Genomic DNA, 15,597 nt, shown 5'->3' with positions numbered 1-15,597 from the left:
ATAGAGGATCTGTGGTTGATGGATCTTTCTATGGAGTCAATCTCTCCATCTCATCACTAAGAGTAGAATAATCAGCTCCTTCTGAATGCATTTCCTTGGTTGGGGAAAATTATTACTACGAGAAGCTTTGACTAACTCACCACCTTGAATATAATTGCTGTTAAGAAGTCAACCCCATAACCACTACAGATATTCACAATACCTGGCACATAAAAATATTCAACAAAATTTAGCTAGTATCCAAATACATATGTGTTCCATATCTTTCTGATATTCATTAATCTAGTAACTTTTTTGCTCACACATATTTTTTTCATATTGACTTCAACAGTGAGATTTATTTACCATTTTTGTAATATTTATCAACAGCCTCTTCTGGTTTAAGTAACATAATCATATGAATAATTATTATCTAGGAAGAGCAAAGACTGGTAATATTTTCCTCATACTTTGTTTGCTATGATTACTTCTTATTGATTAATGTGTGAGAATGTATATGAGTTTTTAATTTCTCCTTGATCACCTTATCTTGCTGTGTTTCTCTTTCATGTCTGCTGGAGTCCAAACAGGGAAACATGGTTGGGTAAAATTAATTCAATCATTGGGTTCTTAGAGGACTGGCTGAAGTCTTTGGACTCTCCTGCAAAACTTTGTAATGTGTCTCTATGAAGAAAACAGTTTTTCTATGGGGGTAGTCTTTACTTTTAGATGGAAATGTTGAATTGGAAACAGCATAGGAGAAAATTAAAGCTGTAAGGATTAGGGGGATCATTTTTTCCCAAAGCAGAAAAAAGCAGGACCACTAGTCAGAATCATTTCTGTGGGTTGGTGGTTGAAGATGATGAAAGTCTCACAACAGAATGAAGGAAATGCCCAGAAAGCTTTCTGTTGTGGTCCTCATGGAAGACAGAGAGAGATACGCATTAGGTTGAACACCACAATTTGAGGATAGCTCGCTTACTGGTGTCACCGTGTCTTGTAGTGCAGAGATTCTTGCACTGACTTCCATGGAACACTTGAAAGATGAGTCAGCTGGGGTTTTGTACATGAGGAAAATTCCTGGACCTCACAGGAAAACTGTGGACTTTGAATCTCCACAGAGATATTAAAGGATTCACACTTTTAGTAAGCACTTTATGAGATTCTGCTGCACTTTGAAGTTGGAAATGCATAACTTTAATCTTAGAAGCCTATAGAAGAATGGATTTAGAACCTGAAATATGAAGGCCTTTCCTAAATTTTCTTGTTAACTTATACACAAAGAAGTGTACAAAATTTATCTATAGTTCTTAAAGAACTAGTAGTAACATAATGAAACATGTATACCTATTACCTGTGTGAAGAAATAAAGCAATGCCATCATCAGAGAATCCACTTGAAGTATGTTCCTGTCATATCATCCTCTCTCTTCCCGTTGGCAAATGCTAAAGTGAATTTATAATTTTGTTTGATGTTCTTCTATGACGTTTAATCCTAGGAAATGGCCAGTATTTGATCCTATTGCCTTCCAAAAGGGGCAATAGGGTTCAATGTTATTGTTTTATCACCCCATGTGTATCTCACTCCAATTTGTAAATTGTCTTCTTTTTGAACCAGTTGAATCTTAATGTATGCATTTTGTCTTGATAGTTTTTCCATCTTTGTGATTGTGAGGTTCAAAAGTGTTATTTGCTTTAGCAGTAATGTATTTATTTTCAATGTTCTCTATTATTATATTATGTGTGGTGACATTACAAGGTAAATATACTTGTGAAGTTGAAAGACATTTTAGTTGACACTTTTCTGCATTTATGGATAAATAAATCTGTTTAAATATTGTCAAACATGTTTCCTGGTATGAAGAAAAGTGTTTAATTCTTGGGACAAAATTATTGGATACACAACAGTATCTACTCTTTGAATATTTACAAAGACTTTTTCTAAGTGGTTGAACCACTTTAGACACCCACTAGAATTTCCTCGTGATCTATATTATCACCCGCGTTTTCATTTATACTGACAATCAGTGGGCATAGAAATTATCTTATTATTTGTCACTTTCCTTATGATTAATGAAATTGACAGTCTTTTCACATATTTATAGGCTATTTATTTTTACTCTCAGTTAAATATCTGTTTATGTATTTTCTACTGATATGCTTATTTTTTCCTTATTAATTCCTAAATGTTCTTTATATAACCAGAATATTAATCCTTGTCAGTGATATCCATTGTTAATTTCTTTTTTATATGTGTGGCTTGCTTTTACATTTCCTTTATAGTGTTTTATGAATGAACACAACTGATTAGTTTTAATATAGTTGACTTTGTCCATACTTTCCATAATACCTTGTTCTCAATAGGTCTTGTTTTTGAAACCCTTACTTGAACCTGAAGAATTTGCTTTCTGATTTTCATGTTTGAGGCATGAATCTACCTGAAACTTAGTTTTGCCTTTGATATGCGGCAAGAATCAAATTCATTTCATGGTCCTGCATATTTTAATAAATAGTCCATTCAGTCACTGACATTCTGGTTCTGCAATAAAAAAATTGTCCATTTATGTGTTGATCATAGGCAGGGCATTTGAGCCAAATCTCAGGAAAAAATAGTTTTGCAGAAAACTAGTGGTTCACTCAGTCTTTCTGTGCTGTCTAAGCACAAAACTTGAATTTCATTGCTTGACACCCAGAGGAGAACTGAATGTCATTTCTTAGTATTGACACCAGGTCATCTGAAGTTCCCCTATTTTGCAAATAGGAAGAGGTCTTTCTCTACCAGTCAAAGTTAGACTTGTCAATTTCTCCTTATTTTTCCATTCCTTTTTTTCCTGTTATAACCAGATAGGGGACATCAATGTTCTTTCCGCTGTTTGCTCATGATGAGGAGGCCGGAGAACAATTTGAAGAATGAGTCAATTCTACAGGCTACATCTGCAGTCTACTGGTGGCTCAATCGATGTATGAAATATTTTAAAAGGCAGAATAGAACAGAATAATAGGATAGATTCCAGAATTTACAAATGTCGATATTTTGCCATTAGAATTATTTTCTTAAAGCAAAATAGCATACATAAAGATGATATACACTTGGGACCAGCCCCGTGTATAACCCCAGCGATTCAGTGTGTGCGCTCCCCTACTGGCCGCCAGGGGTTTGGATCCCGGGCGTGCACCAATGTACCACTTGTCAGGCCATGCTGTGGCGGCTATATACTTCCACATAAAGTAGAGGAAGATGGGCATGGATGTTAGCCCAGGGCCAGTCTTCCTCAGCCAAAAGTGGAGGATTGGCATGGATGTTGGCTCAGAGCTGATCTTCCTGACACACACACAAATAATAAAATAAAAAACAAAACAAAATAAAAAAAGATGATATACACTCAATATTCTACTCCATTCTCCTCTTTTGCTTCTCAGACAGGCACTCTTGAATTTGGTCAGTTTCCAAGTGTTATTTTATACTATTTTTACACATATGTATATGTGTGTATACATGTATATATTATATTCATATACATATGCAGATGCATACATATATATACCACGAACAAAATGCCCATCAAATTGAGGACATATTATTATGTCATAAGACAGTGAAATATGTAACATAGTTAACTTTAATGAACCAGAGTGAAATGGTCCAAGAGTGGTAAACTATGAAATGTATTGATTTAAACACCAGTTTCAAAGTGACATTTACAGTATATAAAAAATTAGAGCAAAGAATAATAACATTGTTTATGGATAATATTATAGGGGAGGAAAAAGTTTTCCTTGACCCTCTTAGGGTCCCTGGCTGGGTCTGAAAATTAAACTGACCAACACGGATTAACAGGAAAAGCATATACATATAAGTTTATGTGACACAGGAGCCTTCATAAGAAAATAAAGACCTGAAGAAACAGTTAGGCCTGAGTATTTTATGCTAGGTTTGATGAAGAGTGGGCTGTCCTGTAGAAATATGATAGGTCAGAGAGTATGAGGTAAATGTCATATAAACTGGAGGAAACTAGAAAGGCTAGTTTGTTAGAATTCTTCTTGGTGTCCCTTTGTCTCTGGAGATAAGAATGCTTCTTTCCTCTGGGTATAAGGAGGGCTCACATGAAGATTTTATGACATATTTCAGGGGAAGATGGTGGGAGAAAGTCAGTGATCTTCTTGCTTCTGTTGTTTTCTCAAATTCCTTCAGCTTAAAATATTCAATATGTCAAGCTGCCAAATTTGAGGTAGCATGGCCTAAACCCCATCAGTATCACACTGAAAGTATTGAAAACACAGAAGAATAATATGTATGAAGTTCGGTATAGTAGTTACTTCTGTGGAGTGAAAGATCATTAAGAATGTGGAAAATAAAGTGGGGAGGGAGGAGGGACTTCAAATATACATGTATTCTTTTATTTCTCTATAAAAACAATGAAAGATGACAATATATTTTTATTCAATGGTGCTGAGTGGTGAATACACAGGACTTTATTGTTTTCAGTCAATTTTGAATATATTTAAATGTTTAATGATCAAAAATGAAAATTTAGGGGGGCCGGCCCAGCGGCACAAGTGGTTAAGTGTACACGTTCTGCTGCTACGGCTCCGGGTTCGCCGGTTTGGATCCCGGGCGTATATCCACGCACTGCTTGGCAAGCTATGCTGTGGTATCGTCCCATATAAAGTGGAGGAAGATGGGCACTGATGTTAGCCCAGGGCCAGTCTTCCTCGGCAAAAAAAGAGGAGGATTGGAAGATATTAGCACAGGGATGATCTTCCTCAGAAAAAAAAAAATGAAAATTTAGAGCCGGCCTTGTGGTGTAGTGATTAAGTTCGCCTGCTCCATTTCGGCAGCCTGGTGTTTGTAGATTCAGATCTCCGCACGGACCTATGCAATGTTTATCAAGCCGCGCTGTGGCAGACATCCCACATATAAAGTAGAGGAAGATGGGCACAGATGTTAGCCCAGGGCCAATCTTCCTTAGCAAAAAGAGGAGGATTGGCAACAGATGTTAGCACAGGGATAATCTTCCTCATAAAAAAAAAAAAAAATGAAAATTTAGAGCCGGCCTGGTGGCGTAGTGGTTAATTTCGAGTGCTTCACTTCCGCAGCCTGGTGTTTGTAGATTCAGATCTCGGCATGGACCTGCGCAATGTTTATCAAGCCGTACTGTGGCAGACGTCCCCCATATAAAGTAGAGGAAGATGCGCACAGGTGTTAGCCCAGGGCCAATCTTCCTTAGTAAAAAGAGGAGGATTGGCAACAGATGTTAGCTCAGGGCTAACCTTCCTCACACACGCACACAAAAACTAAAATTTAAAAAATCTGTGTATTAAAAAATCTAATTAAATTTCTCCTGCTATAGATATCTTGTTTATCTAAATTAATTTCTCTTTTGAGTTGTCATTATTTGTGTTGATTCATTTAGGTTATTTATTTTAATTCTTATATATTTCACCATATATCCATACCAAACAACCATTGATATCATTGACATTCATCTGGGTGGTTCCCTCACTCAGCTTCTCTACACAAGCAAAACTCCCAGGAGGACTGTCAGCACATCCACTCTTCCTTGAAATTTACGCTTGTCATGGAAAAGATGTTCTTTCTTTCTCTTCTCTTCTTTCACCTTGCCTCATCTCTTTTCTTCCTATAGTGAATCATGCCAGGTGGTCCTGTCCTGTCCACAGAACAAAAAATAACTGTAGGAATCATTGAGAGGGTCTCAGATGTCAGGCATAGTGCTTGGTGATTTTGTTAATTCATTTCTCATCCTTGTAGCATTCCTGTAAGGATATACGATAGTTCCTGTTACACAAATGAATATAGCATAAGGCTTCTTGCACAGTCGTTACAATTTACTTGTTCACAAAACAAGTGCTGGACCCTGGATTCAACTCAGATGTGTCTGAGTCAAAATCTTACCCCAAATGATTGATGTTGTTGTGATGACTCTATGCTCAGGGAACAGAATTTCTGATTGGTGAAGCCACATTTACCTGGGTCCATTCAGCTCTAAATATTAAGATATTAATGAATTGCTCATACCTTTGGGAACTTTTTCTAAATCATTGCTTCATAAGAGTAATTGGCAAAAGTATTGATGCACCCAGAACTTAGCCAATCAACTCTTGGTTGTTTGGGGCAATCAATGACCATATTCTCAGATATCTTATCCTTTTTTTTTTTAAACAGTTTATTTATTTATTTATTTATTTATTTATGAGGAAGATAAGCCCTGAGCTAACATCCATGCTAATCCTCCTCTTTTTGCTGAGGAAGACCAGATCTGAGCTAACATCTATTGCCAATCCTCCTCTTTTTTTTTTTCCCCCAAAGCCCCAGTAGATAGTTATATGTCATAGTTGTACATCCTTCTAGTTGCTGTATGTGGGATGCGGCCTCAGCGTGGCCACAGAAGCGGTGTGTCCGAGCGCGCCCGGAATCTGAACCTGGGCCGCCATCAGCAGAGTGCGTGCACTTAACCGCTAAGCCACAGGCCGGCCCCAGATATCTTATCTTAACACAGGAAGTAGGAGTGCCATTGAGTTGATATTGGGTCTTAAACTAGGGATTCCTGTAGGAGCCAGCACTCTGGGCACCCAGCCTTTGACATGACCCAACAGAAAAAGATGGAAGAGGATCTGAAGGTCAGGATCAATTTTCAATATTTATTTTCCTGACATTATCTGCTAATTATACAACTGAGACAAATGTATCAAAATACAGAAGGAATAGGGAATGGTTCAAGCTACTGAGTATTGAGGGATTAATTATTTCTATAATATGCCATAGAAACTCAGAAACAAAGAGTGGGATGGATCCCATTGGACTACCAAGAAGGAGTTAAAGAAAAGGAAAAATCAATCTAGAATTAATAATCTATTAATGGAGATTAATTATGACTGCTTAGTCTAAAATTTAAAATACTATAATGTGTTTTCCTATTAGCTTTCAAATAAAAATGTAACTGGCCGCCAAACAGAAGAGAATGTGCGCGTGTTTATTTCATACACTGTTGTGTGTGTGAGGGGGAAGGCAAGAAAATTCTAAAATTAAGGTTTCAATTTCCCATCCTTTGTCATAATCATCTTAAATAACAACTACTTCGTGGTTATGAAGTGCTAGGGTCCCTGCTAAGCAATTGGTATAGATTAAATTTTTAAATCCCATAATTACAAAAGCATTTGATGTATCCGGGTATACTTTGCTCCATTTCCTTTTTTTTTCTCTTAAAGCTGACTTGATAATCTTCTCCCTTTTCCTGCTACTGAAACACCTCTCCTGACAGCCTGAAAGTTTGTGTTGGCAGATTGAGTTTTTCTCGTTTCAGGATTCTGCTTAGGGCACTCTAACAAATTGTTTATTTCCTTCTTAAGTTTTTTTTTTTTTTGTTTCCCCAAATCTCCATGCATGTCATCCCTTCTCCAATTGTTGTGTTTTGGAGAAAAAAGGTGTTTGTTATTACCTTATGAGAAAAACACACTTATTTAGGTCTAATTGGTCTAAAGTTTCGTTTTATCTGCACCTAATCAATACCAACACTTCCACTTGTGCATAGAACTAAAAAACTCTTGCCTACTTTAGGACATAGCTCTGATAATTCCTCCCTCACCGTCCTTAGTCATCAATTTTCCCCTTTGATTAGTTTATTTCTGATAGCATTCAGTATATTTATTTCTTTAAAAAATAAAACAAACAATCAAAACATCCCTGGTCTCCTGCTATATCTATACCTTCAATTTTATGCTCCTTTATAGTAAAATTTCTCAGAAGGGCTGTCTTTACTGACTCTACTCAATTCTTCTACTCTTATTGTTTTTTGAGGTCAATCTAGTCACGTCCTTGCCTAGATCTTCACATTTCCTACTGTTAAAGACTCATCAATGTTCTCTACCTTAAGTCCATCATTTAAATCTTGTTCTTTCCTTTAATTGCTTTATCAGTAACATTAACCTGTTTATTACTTACTGAAATGCTCTATTTTGTCACCTTTCAGCATCATATTTATTTTGGATTTACTCCTACCTCACTGGCTACTATTTCTCTGTCTCCTATGATCATCTTCCTCATTTCCCCAACCCCTAATACTGGAGGGCCTCTTGGATCAGTATTCATCCCTCCTCTTTATCTACCATCACTCCTTTGCAATAGCATCCAGACTCATGGTTGATAGTCCACTGACACACTAAGGTCTCCCAAATTCATGTCTCCATAGAGAAATACTCCCTTTAATTCCAGAAATGCATATTCAACTGCCTTCTTGGCAACCCCAAGTAGCTGCCAAAAAGGCAATTGAAAATCACTATTTTGAAGACCCAAATCCCGATATTAATCCACAAGTATGATATGCACACAATTTTTCATATCATCATTGATGGTAAGTCCAATTTTTCCAGTACTGAGCATGTTTCTCTCACTAAGTTCCACCCTTGATACCCTTCTTTCTCTTACAACCTGTATTTGGTCTTCCAGAAAACCCTGTTGTCTGCACCATCAAAATATATCCATAATCCTGCCAAATCTTATCATCTCCACCATTGCCATCTTGATTGAAGCTACTAGAAATTTAGAATTAATCAAAAGTCACCTTACCGGGGCTACTCTGTGTCTGTTCTTGTACTCTGTAGGACGTAGATATAATCCACCTGACATTACCTCTTTGATATCATCTTCAATATTTTTCCTATCTCTTATCTGTTTCAGGCCTTCTGGCCTTCATGTTCTGATTATTCATTTTGTTGTTTGTCTGTTTGAGGATTATTTTGATTGCCACCTATTAGTATTTTGATTTTCAGATTTTATTTGAATGAGAAAGTTTTTCCTTCTCTTTCTTTCTACTGATGTGCTAACTCTTCCTTGTGGATCAACTTCACAAAAATACTCACCAATCACCAGTTCTCTAGTCCTGAATTCAGTTTCCTGACTCTTGGTGCTCAGTGACATTGAGAATATCACAAATCCAGCCATAAAGTCAACAATTAGAATAGTTCATTTCCTCCTTGGAGGTTTTTTTTTTTTTCTTTTTAATTTTGGATATTCTATGTCCACAGACATGGGCCCAGTTATGTTCATAACTCTATGTTCACCCATTTTTTTCAAATAAGTTACACTTTTGCCTTTGGCTTCAAGCACTTAATCTTCTTCTAGGACAGGTGTTCCTCATTGACTAAAAGAGTATCATATCACCTATGGACTTAAATCCATAGAGCACCTTGGTTATAGCCCACCCACAACTTTATGTTTCAGTTCTTTTGTGGTACATGGACAACTTTATCCTTTCTTGAGTTTGACAATGTCTTTGTGTGTTTTATTTATTTCTAATATGTTTGAAATGAGTGAAGTTAAGGTGACGAAGAGTTATATTACTATGCCATCTTGCCATAAGTTTATTTTCAAATAATATATCTGGAAAAATAGAGATTAAGAAAACTCCTATAGAAAGAGTTAAAATGTAAAATAATTGATAAACACATGGAAACAGTGAAGTCCTTAAAAAATGTTTTTAAGTAAATATTAACAAGGAGCATCATCTACATCTATTAAATTATGGATGAAATCTCATGAGATCTACTACCTAATGGAGAAAATTGCACAGTACTGCCTTTCAGTGACATTGTTTCTTTTTTTTACCACAACACAATCAAAAATGAAAAACCATAATGCAACCCAAAGCCTCCCAAAGTGAAGAAAAATGTACATTGAATCTATTTTGTGGAAATAGGGAAAAGTGATTATGAAAGTCTTAAAGGGGAGTATGAAGTCTGTGTATATTGATCATGATTTCAAGTGAGCACAGATATTTCAGATTCTTCTGTTAAATGTAGAAAACAGAAATTAAGGTATAGGAAACATTCAGTGACTCTAAAGATGAAATACCTCTAAGTGTTTGAATTTTACAATATCTTGGCTATATTTATAAATGTATTATTTTTACCCAATACCTGAACTATGTTTTCACACTTAAAATTGGAGTCAGGCTCCAAAATATCATTAATTAGTTAGAGATGCTGCGTTTGTAACTTTGAAAATGTAGTCTAGAATTCATTACAAAAGGAATGTGTGTACATGTGCAAACGGTATGTGAAATGGAGTTGAACATGAAAAGGTGGAGTGATCTGGACGGTGTTTACGTCACCTAACAGGGACAGAAATTAGCCATCATGAATTCGTCTGTTCTGTAGTCTTGGTCTTTAAGGATTTGCAGTGCCCAGGGATAAGAATAACACTAAAAACATTGGTCTAATGAGGAGCTTTGGATATTGAGCCCTGAGGGATATAGTGACTGTAAAGAGTCAGCCAGTGACAACCTCATTCAACAGCCCTTGCCTGGTCAGGAAGAAGCACACCTGAAGCTCCATCCAGGGATGATCTCTCTCGGCCAGGAGCCCAGTGTTTCACTTGGTGTCTCTGCTCTTCCTGAAGACATATCTTCTGTCTTCAATATCCAGGTGACATGAGAAGTACCATTCCACAGTGATGCCAGTCAGGTAGCTTAAGGTCCCTTAGTTAATGTGTTGGCTATGAGGACAGGTGTTTTACTACAAATTTGTCTGTGGGAAACAATGAGGAGAGCACGTGCATGAAATGATCATAACCAAGTGTCCACGGAACTGCAGTACAACTGTTTCCTTCTTGACAAGTTCTCATGTATGTATGTACCAATACTCAGCCAGTTCTCAAGGTGACTTTCTCTTAATTTCTCTTAAAAATGGAAGAATGTGTTATCATCCCCAGCAGAAATATGTCCCTTCTCAAACAGGATAACTGTTATAAAACTTTCTGACATTTACTTGAATTCTTTTCTGGTCATGAGGAAAGGGTTTGACAGCTTTCCCTTTCATCTTTGTTTCTGCTTCTTGATACACGATTGTACAGAAAAGAATTTGTATTATCCCTGTAGGTGGGATGTAAGGATGCTGGAGGGAAAGTAAAGACAGAGACTCAGCCAGTTGCCTTCCTAGTACACCTGTTCTCTTTATAAAATTACCATGTATTTTATATCAGAACAGAAGTGATGTTATAATTAAAAAAACTTACTACCACCCTTCAGCTCTTTCCAGAATTAACAAATGTTTACATTCCACTATATCAGCTTCATATTCTTTTTATAAAATAACAAAATAATATGCATACAGAAGGTACTCCTTTTGTATCCCCCTCAATTCTTGTTCTCCCCTTCCTAGAGACAAAATCATCTAGAATTTGATGGTATCTCCCATGCATTGCTTTATATTATATGTGTGTTCATAAACATCCATAGGATGAAAAGCATTAACCATAATACCTCTCAGTTAGGTGATGGAGAAATAAAACATGATATAACAGGATAGTGGAATACTCTCTGCTAATTAAAATTAATGAAGTGGGGCTAAGTACATCTACATTTATCAAAAAATTAGTTAAAGATAAATACTAGTTATAAATGGTGTGTACAACATGGTTCAGTTTATAAAATACTTAAAAAAATGCAAAACAGGGACTGGCCCCATGGCGTAGCGGTTAAGTGCACACGTTCTGCTGCTGGTGGCCCAGGCCGGATCCAGGTGCATACCGATGCACCGCTTGTCAGGCCGTGTTGTGGTGACATCCCATATAAAGTAGAGGAAGATGGGCATGGATGTTAGCTTAGGGCCAGTCTTCCTCAGCAAAAAGAGAAGGATTGGCAGATGTTAGCTCAGGGCTGATCTTCCTCACACACAAAAAAATTGTTATGGAACAATAATACTAATTATAGTAAAATTTGCAGAGGAATAACGTATATGAAATCTATATAGTGAGTTCTCTGGGGAAGGAAAAGAATCAAGGTTGTGCAAATACATGATGTAGGAGTTTCACATATACCTGTATGATTTACTGCAATAAAAACATTTACAATGAGAACAGTGAAATGTATGAATTTCATAATTTGACTGATGGGTAACAAGCTCTTCACTGCTATCTCTGTATCTTGTTTCACTTGAAAAATCCATAATGGAAATAAATGTGTCTATGTAGGATCAAAAATATTTAAAATTTTCTCATGCTATGAACTTTTTGTCATACAAAACTTGTCTTTTGTAGATTTTCATCATTTGTCTTGATTCATATACCTGATTATTTTTATAACTTGAATCATCCTAATTGCTATATATTTCATCATGTGTCCATGCCAAATGAATACTGATATCATTGATGTTTTCTTCATTCCTTTCCTGCATGATAAAAGTTCTCAGTTGGGGTTTCAGCTCAGAAACACTTTCCTGAAATTTGCGGTTATCATCTAGGGATGTTCCTTCTTTCTATTTTCTTCCTCAACTTGTCCCACTCTATTGCTTTCTTTTGAGGAGTGAAACATGCCAGGAACTGTTGTTCCAGGCAGAAAAAAGTCATAATAGGAAATGTCAGTACAAGCATCGCATATATCGAGTGCTGTGATGGATGATTTTCCTCTATTTCTTTCTCATCATTGTTATATCCACATAAGTTTTTATGACAGTTCCCATTATACAAATGAAGACACTAGGCTTTAAAAATTACAAACAAAAATTGTTCAAAAGCAGTTGAACAGTTTTTCTCGTTCATAAACCAAGTACTGTTCTGGATTAAATTGAGAGTGTTTGCATCTAAGTAACACACCAAATGATAAAGGCTGTCATGACAACTTCTTTTACTCCCCTGAAAGATCACTTTACAGAGACAATCTTGTTAGGACACTTTATTATCTTATAAGTAACATATAAGTCTCTCTTATCTTGTGGGTCTCTGTGTTCCAAGGACCAAAAATTGAAGCAACTTTCTTCTGTTTTCTTAGGAGCCTATGCCTTTCATTCTTTCTCTCATTTAGCTGTTTCTTTTTTTAAAAAATGATGCACCACCTATCACCTTAGGGGAAGAAATTCCCTTAGGATGAGACAGAGAATCTCATTGACATAGTTTTCCAGTTTATATTAGAAACCATTGCAAATGGAGTTAAGTAGAGTTTCCATGGAAGGTTCTTATGAATTTCATGTTTATAGGCAATATTTTCTTTTTTTTTTTGAGGAAGATTGGCCTTGAGCTAATATCTGTTGCCAATCTTCCTCCTTTTATCCTTTTTTATCCCCAAAGCCCCAGTAGATAGTTGCATGTGTAGTTGTACATCCTTCTAGTTGCTCTATGTGGGATGCTGCCCCAGCATGACTTGATCAGCGGTGTGTAGATCTGTGCTCAGGATCTGAATTGACAAATCCCAGGCCACCGAAGTGGAGTGCACAAACTTAACCAGTACACCGCCAGACCAGCCCCAATATTGGCAATATTTTCTAATCTTTGCTCAAGTATAGAGCATAAACTCAGATGGGTGCCATGGTCTGGTACACGATACTTCATGGGTAGAGTTGGGCATATCTTATAGGGAAGTGAAAAGATTTGGGGCGTTGTTCACGATGAATTATTACAGTTTTAAAGAAGAATTATGAAATCTGAGTGATGGTTTAGGAACGCTAGTTCTGTAATATCTGGAGGAATTAACAGAGATTAGTCAAGTGAGTCAATTCAGCAGTCAAATGATCTGGTCTCAGACCCAGTCTTTACCATGAGCTGTGTACTTTGTGTCCATGATGTAACCTCACCTTACTTAAGGTTCTCCATGGATAAATGGACTGATTGTATGATCTAACTCCTCTGTACTTTAACAAGCCTGTAAAATGATTCTGATTTATGCCAAAGTTTTGGGACCATGGTCTACAGGAGAGAGTGAATAACTTCATTTTCATCTTTCTTTTTGTTTGAGACAAGAAATATTTCTGAAGGAAACATCGTGTCTTCTTTTTATTTCAATCTCAGCACTTGGCACAACGTGAAAAAAAGAGTTGGTGATCAGTAAAGATAAGGGCCAATAAAAAAAAGTAGAGGGAGAGAGAATGTAAGACGATGAAGGGGAAGAAATTGGAAGAGGGAAAGATCTGAATTCACGTTCTCTTGATTCACAATATACAGCATTTTTTTCTTTATTTTAAGCACTGGTTCTTAAACTTTAGCATATATCAAATTTATCTGGAGGGCTCGTTAAAACTTAAATTGCTCGCCCAAGTCCTCACACCAAAGTTTATCAACAACAAGTCTGGAGTGGAACTACCATTATTCATTTCTAACAAGTTCCCAGTTGATGCTTCTGCTGCCTATCCAAGAACTATTCATTTTATTTTCTTTTCACCTCATTTTTCTATCAGATTCGTCAACAACATGGGGCACAGAAATCAAACATATATTTCAGAATTCTTTCTCATGGGATTGACAGATGATCCAGAACTGCAGCCCCTTATTTTCTGCCTGTTCCTGTCCATGTACCTGGTCACCATCCTGGGAAACCTGCTGATCATCCTGGCTGTCAGCTCTGACTCTCACCTCAAAACTCCCATGTATTTCTTTCTCTCCAATCTGTCCTTTAGTGACATCTGTTTAAACACAACCACAATCCCAAAGATGCTAGTGAATATCCAAGCATATAATCATAGCATCACTTACTTAGGCTGCCTCACCCAGGCCTGTTTTGTCCTGATTTCTGTTGGTTTGGAAAATTGTCTTCTTGCAGCAATGGCCTTTGATCGCTACACGGCCATTTGTCATCCACTGAGGTACACAGTCATCATGAACTCCCGCTTCTGTGGACTGCTGATTCTTCTCTCACTGTTCGTAAGTATTGTGGATGCCCTCCTCCACAGTCTAATGGTGTTGCAACTGACCTTCTGCGCAAACCTAGAAATCCCACTATTTTTCTGTGAAGTTGTTCAGATCATCAAACTTGCATGTTCTGATACCTTCATCAATAACATTGTTATATATTTCGCAGCTGGCCTATTTGGTGGTATTCCTGTGTGTGGAATCATTTTCTCTTATACTCAAATAGTCTTCTCTGTTTTGCAAATGCCATCAGTGAATGGAAAGTATAAAGCTTTTTCAACTTGTGGTTCTCATCTCTCAGTTGTGTCCTTATTCTACGGGACAGGTTTGGGGGTATATATTAGTTCTGCTCTTACTAAGTCTTCCAGAAACACTGCAGTGGCTTCAATGATGTACACTGTTATCCCTCAAATGCTGAACCCCTTTATCTATAGCCTGAGAAACAGAGACATGAAAAAGTCCGTGATAAAATTCATTGGTAAGATACCATTTGTTTTTCAGTAGTGTGTTGTTTTTCATGTCCACCCATTTGTGTATTTTCCTGTCGTCCTTTTCTTATTGATTTCTAACTTCATAATATTGTGGTCGGAAAAGACACTGTGATTTCAATCTTTTTAAATTTACTGAGACTTGCTTTGTGACCTGACATATGATCTATCTTGGAGAATGATCTGTGTACACGAGAGAAGAATGCATCATGTGCTATTGTTAAATGAATTATTTGTACATATCAGCTAGATTTTGTTCATGTATACCATTTTTCAAGTTCTCTATCTCTTATTGATCAGTCCAGAAGTATATTCATCCTGCAAAGTTTTGTATTGAAGTCTCTAAGTAGTATTGTAGAAATATGCACTTCTCACTTCACTTCTGTCATGTTTGCTTCATGTATTTTGAAGTTCTGTTGTTTGGAGTGTATGTGTTTATAATTGTTATATTATCTTAATTATTGACCCTTTTGTCTCTGTCTGTCTATCTATCTATCTC

At 36.7% G+C, this 15,597-nt stretch overlaps 1 protein-coding gene across 1 annotated transcript; it reads left to right on the top strand.

Moving 5' to 3' along the window:
• The first annotated feature begins 14,169 nt into the window (after positions 1-14,169).
• Positions 14,170-15,114, top strand: LOC131394466 (olfactory receptor 7G1-like). Its single transcript, XM_058525839.1, has one exon. It carries the CDS (start codon positions 14,173-14,175, stop codon positions 15,112-15,114), a length of 942 nt encoding a protein of 313 aa, XP_058381822.1. The 5' UTR covers positions 14,170-14,172.
• The last annotated feature ends 483 nt before the right edge of the window (positions 15,115-15,597 follow it).

Source organism: Diceros bicornis, chromosome 30 (genome assembly GCF_020826845.1).
Source record: "Diceros bicornis minor isolate mBicDic1 chromosome 30, mDicBic1.mat.cur, whole genome shotgun sequence".
Taxonomy (NCBI): Eukaryota; Metazoa; Chordata; class Mammalia; order Perissodactyla; family Rhinocerotidae; genus Diceros; species Diceros bicornis.
This window is presented reverse-complemented; position numbering and strand designations above follow the sequence as displayed.

Excerpts from the sequence above, each read along its gene's own strand:
- LOC131394466 (XM_058525839.1), top strand. The coding sequence starts at position 14,173 with ATGGGGCACAGAAATCAAACATATATTTCAGAATTCTTTCTCATGGGA.